At 45.3% G+C, this 8,582-nt stretch overlaps 1 protein-coding gene across 4 annotated transcripts in view; it reads right to left on the bottom strand.

Annotated features, from left to right (window-relative positions):
* Window positions 1-8,323, bottom strand: part of ANLN (anillin, actin binding protein) — a 44,725-nt gene extending 36,402 nt beyond the window's left edge. For 3 of the 4 annotated variants that reach the window (XM_084620016.1, XM_084620015.1, XM_084620017.1), the window contains exon 1: window positions 5,864-6,006. In XM_084620016.1, the coding sequence (XP_084476142.1) occupies window positions 5,864-5,881 (18 nt within the window). In that variant the 5' untranslated portion in view covers window positions 5,882-6,006. Of the gene's footprint in view, window positions 1-5,863; window positions 6,007-8,044 lie in introns of those variants that run through there. The other variant, XM_084620018.1, reaches the window with a different exon arrangement.
* Window positions 8,324-8,582: the final 259 nt, after the last annotated feature.

Consider the following 8,582-nt stretch of genomic DNA (forward strand, 5'->3'; position numbering starts at 1 on the left):
GAAAATATCATAATGACATTATATAAATGCATGATATGCCCACACTTTGAATACTGTGTACAGTTCTGATCGCCCCAACTCAACAACAAAAGTGATTAGTTGTATGGAACATCTTTCATCTGAGGAGAGATTAAAAAGACTGGGATTTTTCAGCCTGGAAAAAAAGAGACAATTAAGGGGGGGACAGGAGGGAAGATATGATAGAGGTTCATAAAAATCAATAATAATGTGGAGAAAGTGAATAAGGAAGTGTTATTTACCCCCTCCATTTAATACAAGAACCAGGTTCATACCCAGTGAAATTAATAAGCAGCAGGTTTAAAACTAACAAAATAAAGTACTTCTTCACTCAATGCATAGTCAACAGGGTGGATTTGATTTAAAATACTAGTCAGGAAGACTCTATTTAATCATGGATTTCTATATAAAAGTGCGTTCTTGTTGGTTGTTATACCCTTAATATATATTCTTCACAACTCAGACAGATGAGACCCAAACTGGGTCTCTTTTACGGCCTGCTGCCATTGTAGGTTTTCCCTTCTAGTGAGAGACTGGTATGGTAGATCTCAAACCAATGAAGGCTACGCTCAAAGACCTCAAGACTTCTGGAATATGCTGCTCAAACAGTTTCAGTTTTGTTTCAACTGCCTATCCCACACTTCTCACATTTATCTCCAGATTTCTTCTTCTTGTCCAGATCTATTCCACCCACAACAATCTTCTATTCACTGAACTTTTTGAAACTTTACACTTTTAGAGAGAGTTAAGGGATTGACTGTGTACACAAATTTGCAGAGGGACAATAGGGTAAGGTCTGTTATTTCTCACCTCTATATATTATTTTATTTATTTAAAAACATTTTTGCTGTTAAAGCATGTTATCTCTGGAGACACAAATCCACAGTCTGAGAACTGCAAAACTAAGCATCTCTGATTGTATCTTCTAGACTCAGCACTGAGTCCCATTGGATAGATAGAAAGATTAACCTAAATAATCTATACAGAAGCCTCTGGGGCCCCATAAAATTGGGTCCCTAATCCGTGAACTATTGGAACTCATTTACAAAACTTTTCTTAAACATTACGTGAATATATTGTCTCATACTATAGAATTAGAATTTATAATCCCTATTACATGATGAGATTGAGTTATAATATATCTTAATTAAAACTAAGATATCTTTAGACAGGTTGTTTTCCTCAAAAAACATTTTATCAAAAAAAAATCCTATTTAAATACAAAACCCGATTTAAATAAAAAAATTGTTTTTTTTAAATAATGGATTTTTATCCACTGATAGTCAACCTGGAACTCGTTGCCAGGGCATGTTGCGAAGGCCAAAAGTAAAATTGGGGTCAAAAGAAGAATTAGTTAAGTTCATGGAGAATATGTCCATCAATAACTATTAGCCAAGATGGTCAGGGATGCAATCCCATGCTCAGGGTGTCCCCAAGCCTCTGACGGCACGATTGGGTGAGAGGGGATTGAGCACTTGATAATTGCCCTGTTTTCTGTTCATTCCCTTTGAAGCATCTACCACTGGCCAATGTCAGAAGACAGGATACTGGGCTATGTGGACCACTGGTCTGACCCAGTATGGCCATTCTTATGTTCTTGTTGTATGACTAATGGCATGTCAATCTCAGCAGTTCTGTGTAAAAGCAAAATACTGACTCTAAATTTCTGTAACAAAGGAGGACTCTGGGAAACTACATGAAGCCAGGAGCGCCTATAATGACAAATTGCATGTCAGTTTTGGACTCCACCCTGTTCCCTTGCTCTACCCCACTTCCCCCACAAAAAAAGTGAAGTGCACAGGGAACCATGCATGTGAGAGAAAATTTTCAGATGCAGAGACTAAGTAATAAATATGCAGCAAAGGAATAGTTAAATAGCACGTGTAAGGTGGGACACCCAGAGTAATTCAAATATACATCTACATTCCATTCTGTTCCGTTAGCCCAGCTTGAGCTAAATTTCAGTTGCTGCTGCTAGGATGTCATTTCACAAGAATGTGCAGCTCCATTGTTGAGCTCAAACTTTTACTGGTTTGCAGCATACTCAAGTTTTCCAAGTAATAGTCATAACTCAAATTCTGCTCTCACACACTTGATGAGTAAGCCACACTTTGAAGTGACCGTTAGAATTAGTTTTGAAGCCCACTGGCATTTGGGGGAGTGGGGGGGAAGAGTCTTACCGTGTTGTGTAAGGGTTTTGCCAAGGGCTAGAAGTTTAATTAGAATATTCACAGTTTTTAGTACTTGCCATAAAAACATACTTCCTAAATATATAATAAACTAAATGTATACACAGTGCATGCATGATCTATTATCATATCTTAAAGGTGCATTCAAGTGTTGGGTTCCAAGTTATTCCACTTCTCCCCTACACAGCCAAACATTGTTAAGGGCATGTGTCATAAATATAAAGGGAAGGGTAGACACTTAACCCTTTCACCTGTAAAGAGTTAAGAAGCTAAGATAACCTCACTGGCACCTGACCAAAATGACCAATATACTTTCAAAGCTGGGGGGGAGAAACAAAGGGTTCTCTCTGTCTGCGTGACGCTTTCACCGGGACCAGAGCAGGAATGCAGGTCAGAACTCCTGTAAAGTCAGTAAGCAATCTAGTTAGATTCTGTTTTGTTTAAATGGCTGATAAAATAAGTTGTGCTGAATGGAATGTACATTCCTGTTTTTGTGTCTTTTTGTAACTTAAGGTTTTGCCTAGAGGGATTCTCTGTGTTTTGTATACGATTACCCTGTAAGATAATTTACCATCCTGATTTTACAGAGGTGATTCTTTTACTTTTTCTTTAATTAAAATTCTTCTTTTAAGAACCTGATTGCTTGGGGGGGGGGGGGGGAGACGTTTCCAAGTGGGCACTTCCCCTGTTCTTTGTGTAACACTTTGGTGGTAGCAGTGTTTAACCGAAGCTGGTAAGAATAAGCTTAGGGGGTCTTTCATGCAGGTCCCCACATCTGTACCCTAGAGTTCAGGGTGGGGAAGGAACCTTGACAGCATGTCTAAACTAAGGGTATGTCCGTACTACCTGCCTGATTGGTGGGCAGCGATCCATCCAGCAGGGGTTGATTTATTGCATCTAGACACGATAAATCGACCCCCGAGCACTCTCCCAACGACTCCTGTACTCCACTGCCGTGAGAGGCGCAGGCAGAGTTGACGGGGGAGCGGCAGCAGTCGACTCACCGCAGTGAAGGCACCGCAGTAAGTACGTCTAAGTATGTCAACTCAGTTATTCACATAGCTGAAGTTGTGTAACTTAGATCAATCCCCCCCCAGTGTAGACCAGGCCTTAGAACACTGCATAGGCGTAACTGCACGACTGTAGCACTTTTATGAAGACACTAAGCTGATGAGAGAGAGGTGGTAGCTATGTCAGCAGGAGCAGCTCTCCTGCCAACATAGCACTATCTATACAGGAGGTTAGGTTGGCATAACAGTGTCGCTCAGGGGGGTGGATTTTTCACACCCCTAAGTGATGTAGTTACATCGATATAGGTCTGTAGTGTAGACAAGACAGCGATAAATTGTTAGCTGACATTCAGAAGTCAAGATCTGCGTTAGTTTTTGTATCTAAGGCTATGCCTACACTGCACTTTCATCGGTAAACCTTTTGTCGGTCAGGAGCCTGAAGGGAAAAAAAAAAAATCCTGCACACGCCAGCCAACAAAAGTTTTACTGATGAAAAGCGCCAGCGTGGACAGCGATTTGTCAGTGGAAGACACTTTCCCACCGACAAAGCTACTGCCCCTCATTGGGGGTGGCTTTATTTTGTCAGCAGGAGAGTTGTCTCCTGCTGACAAAGATCAACTACACTGCATACCAGTGCTGCTGTAAGGTACATGGTGTAGGCATAGCCTGAGGCTTATCAAGAGATATATTATACAACTCATGTATCTAAAATATTAAGCAGATGTTGCTTAGTATTTAATTTTAGTTCAAGGACAGTTGTGTTAGGCTTGAAGGCTGACCAATATTAGCATATCATACTCCTTTCCAGAAATAGTGGAATCAGTTCCTCCAAAAAGTTGTTACTTGAAGGACGCTTCTCTCTTGAAGCACTGGAGAGAGGTACCCATTAGTATTGTGAAATATTTGAATAAAGTTTACTCTAAGGAACAACCTAACAGCTCCAGCTTGTACTTCTCAAAATTCAGTTATGTACAAGAAGGTTGTATGCATATTGGAATACTTCCCACCATGCAAAACTATTTTAAATTCAGTTCAGTAGTTTAGACTTGAAAAGGAATTTAATACAAGTCTCATCAGGTCACCCATTACCAATTAAGGAAGCAACGTTAAGTTGTTTATATATAACAAACATTACATACATAGAAACTAGATGGACTCCGTTTTAACATAAACTAAGGGCAGAGCTAGTTTGTGCTCCAATTTAATTAAATGAGTGCTACCTCTTTGTGCAGGTTCTCTTCCAATCATTTAAATTAAATCACAGTAAAACATTCAGATACTCTTCAACCAGTTTAAGAGTGTATATGGGGGAGGCTGCAATAACTTAACTAAAATCAGTATAGAATTCGTTTTTAAGCTTCAGTTACATCAGTGCACAAACTGTTTAGACCAGTCTCAGTTAAGATTTTAAATTTTATCACAGCAGAAAATCTGATCTCCATTCATTTTAAATGTATATATACACACACTGATTGATAAGAGAGTCAAATGTTTTCGGTTAAAAAAGGGTAAATTAGACTTCTTAAGGCCATTAGTGTTCAGTACAACATATCAACAAGTCACACAAGTCAGCTCCACGTTAGTACCTCAGTGTCATCTCTTTGGAGTTAGGACAATTCTTCAGATGTTTTATTTTCTGCAAGTAGCATGTTTAGATCAGTTGCACCCACCATACAGACTCAGACTCTGTTCAACCTCACTCAGTTCACCTTGACTTCACATTTTGTATTTAGAAGCCACACATCACCTAAGCACTGCCACTTCTAACAATCATCCTAGAAGCAGCCGCCGCCTTGACCATATGATAAAGTCAGGAAAGGGAGAAACTCCACAAGGGTGGCTACATCTGCTAGACGCGCTAAGTGGGAGCGCCCTGCCCAATGGCCTCTAGGCCAGTGGTTCTCAAACCTGGGGTTGGGACCCCCTGCTTGGTTATTACACGGGGGGGGGGGGGGGGGAGGGAGGGCGCCGCGGAGCTGTCAGCCTCTACCCCTAACCCCGCTTTGCCTCCACCGTTTATAATGGTGTTAAATAGATTTTTGAAGTGGTTTTAATTTATAAAGGGAGGGTTGCACTCAGCGGCTTGCTCTGTGAAAGGGGGTCACCAGTACAGAAGTCCGAGAGCCACTGCTCTAGTCTCTCCCGTGCTACGAGCGAGCCGCCCATTGCGCACCCCGACACAGCGGGCGGGAGCCAGCCACGTTCCACAGGCTGGACAGCGGGAAGCAGCCGGCACCAAGGGCGCAAGCAAGGGCGGCTTCGGCGGCGGCGGCGGCAGCAGGGGGTGGCACCTTACCGTTCTCTGCCAGCTTTGCTGCGGGAGCAGCGCGGGGGGCGGGGAGGCGGTATCTCACCCCCACGGGCCGCCCACCCCGCAGACACTGCCAAGGCCACCCCTCAGCGGGGCACGGCGCAGCCCAGGAGCGTGTTGAAAGAGCAACGGTTTGGGCTGCGGGCGGGGAAGAATCGATTCACACCGAGCTCGCGTACAGCGGCGACCGCCCGCGCCCCGATCCCCGCCGCCCTGAGCTTTACCCTCCCCCCACGGGGTCCGACACCCCAGCGCCCCCATCCGCCCTCCCACGGGGGCCGTTCCAAGCCCGGTCGTCAGCTCCCCCGCCGTGCGGGAGGGGACCGGCCGCTCACCTCGGTGAAAGGGTCCATTGCTATTGCTGCTGCTGCCGCCGCCCGGCACCCCCGACTCCGTCCCCTCTCGCGCTGCCCCGGGAGTGGCCAAACCACCACCCCAAACCGCTCTTCGGATTTTGAATTTCAGCGCCCGCCTCCACGGCGCAGGCGCCGCAGGAGACAATTCCGCCCTCGGGCCGGCCGGAGCGGTCACGTGATAGCCGGGCTCAGGCACCCCCAGCCTCCCTCTTGCGCATGTGCGTGCAGAAGTCTCCGCGCAACCTAACCCACCGATTGAATCCCGATCCTCCTTGCTTGTAGAGGAGTGGGAAAGGGGCGGGATAAAAGCGGTGATTGACATAGGCACTGGCCGTCCGGCAAAGGGGAGCCGAAGGAAGGGTGAGGGACCAGGGTTGCCAACACTCCAATCACATAAAGCCAAACACCCTTGCCCTGCCTCTGTCCCGCCCCTTCTCGAAGTTCCTGCCCCGCGCACTCCCTCCACCCTCACTCACTGTTTTTCACTAGGGCAATGGGGTGCAGGCTCTGTCCCAGGGCTTTGCTTCTGTAGCCTCCAGGAGATAGAGCCCGATTCTTGGAGACTCCTGGCAAAACCGGGAGCGTTGGCAACCCTAGCCCTGACCCTTGCCTTCCACCCGCCCTGTCTAGTGGTTGGGGTCAGAGCAGCGTTCTGCTGAACAAAGCACAGCATCTTGGCATCACCACCCTGATAGGTTGCATGGACTCTTCCCTCTCGGAGCAATTGTTTCAGGCTCTCTGCAGCCTCAGGCCACTAGGGCTGCTGCGCTTAAACACACTTCATGTTTTCAAACTTTTCTTCAGACCCACAAGAGCCATTACTACACTTCAAAAGCTGAGATTTTGAAATACTTAGACAATAATGCCCAGGCTTTATTCCAGCTCTGCTGCCATCTTTCCCCAAGGTCACGAACAGCATTTCCTTGTTGCACTGAAATGGGAAGTCCATTGTCACTTCAGATGACATGTATGGAGATGTCTTTTGTACTGTGCTATAGTTGGAGTAGAAAGTGACTCTCTGTTCCTCTTTAGATGTACCCTATCCCATGCTACGATTCTCCCAGCCTCCTCCTCTAGCTTATGGTCACTGATTTTGTATTTGATGAGAATCTGCCTTAGTCTGCCACATGTAATGGGGGTTGCTGCAGCTCTCAATCCAGAGGTTAGAACGTGCTCATGGGAGGTGAGCAGCATTGGAGTCCCCATAGAGACATACCACTTATAATATGCTCTGTGACCACACAAGCATTCACAACTGTAAGAAGGGTGAGACTTCATTTCCTTCTCCCAAAGAACAAGCCACTACTTGTGGGGGTAAAAGATCAATTTCTTTAGCTGTAGTATTAGAAGACTCCATAAATGATAGAAGAGGTATAGAAAGCAGGACATCCAACATGCAGTCCACAGCAAAGGGAAGATGGATCAAGAACCAGCAGGCTGTATCATCAGACATCCCCATGAAACACCTGGTGCATGCACAAGAGGTCTTCAGCTCCCTGGAATGCAATTTTAGAACTGCTCCAGTTTGACTTACTACATCTTCTGTTACATATGCAGACTCAGTGGGATCATGCAGTGTTGCTCTAGCCTGTATTTCTGCACCGCCATGCAAGCACTCTGTCCTGCCACTGCACTCTTTCAAATGTATATACAGTACCATATTGCACTATACTGCACCTAGGGGCACTGTGACGGGTTCCCCCCGGGGCGCCACCTGGAACTGGGGTGCCACTGAGCCTTCTGACCCACTAGCATGGGCTCCCTCTCATACTGTGCTGCTGTAACAAGTTGCAAAGCCCTCCAAGCTTGCAATTTCACCAGCATTCACATCCTGCTTCCTAGGTGAGGAACCCAGAGCAGTACTGTCCTGCCCTAGTCAAATCTGGCCAGTCAAATCTGGCCAGTATAAAACCCGGTCTGCCTCTCCCTCAATGTAAAGAGAACAATGCACACTTGTGATAACCAAGTGGAGATTTTCCCCAAGAACTCCAATCAAAGCTCACTGGTATAGATTAAAATATAAAATAAGTTTATTAACTACAAAAGGATAGATTTTAAGTGATTGCTTTGATCCGTTTGCTGATTACCTAGTAAATAAACAAAACCACAAACTGAGCTTAACACACTAGATAGGTAGGATATGAATTAGCAAATTCTCACCCTGAGTGATAAACAGGCTGCAGATTCTTAAGGCACAAGCTGCCGTGGCTCTGCAGCTTGAGAATTCCAGGTTTTCATCACAGGCTAGAAATTCCTTTCCACAGTTCATCCCTTGTTCCTCAGGTGTTTCCAGGTGTGTTGTTGTAGGGAGAGTGAGGTTCCTTCATTATCTCATTTTCCCCCTTTTATATCTTCTTCCCATTTGCTAGAAAGCTCTTTTGCTGTGAGCTGGGTGAAGGGCCAAAATCCATTTGCTGTGGATGTAAGATCTTAACTACAATTTCTGATAAGAACTTTTCATACAGGCCCAGATGAGGGCTAGCTAACAAAGAACAATACATGGCTAAGAGAAAGCTGGGGTAAACAGACAACTTTGTGTGTTTAAAGTCAGTGAGCGGAGTCAGCTTAACTCCGAATGTAATTGGGCATCCTTATCATGAGTTATAGGCACACGAAGCGCTGAGAAAGGCCTCAAAGTTAACTCCCTAATGCAAGGAGAAGATAGTGGCACAATACCCCTCAGATTCTAGACAGAGTT

Source organism: Lepidochelys olivacea, assembly GCF_965140295.1.
Source record: "Lepidochelys olivacea isolate rLepOli2 genome assembly, chromosome: 2".
In the NCBI taxonomy this organism is placed as follows: Eukaryota; Metazoa; Chordata; order Testudines; family Cheloniidae; genus Lepidochelys; species Lepidochelys olivacea.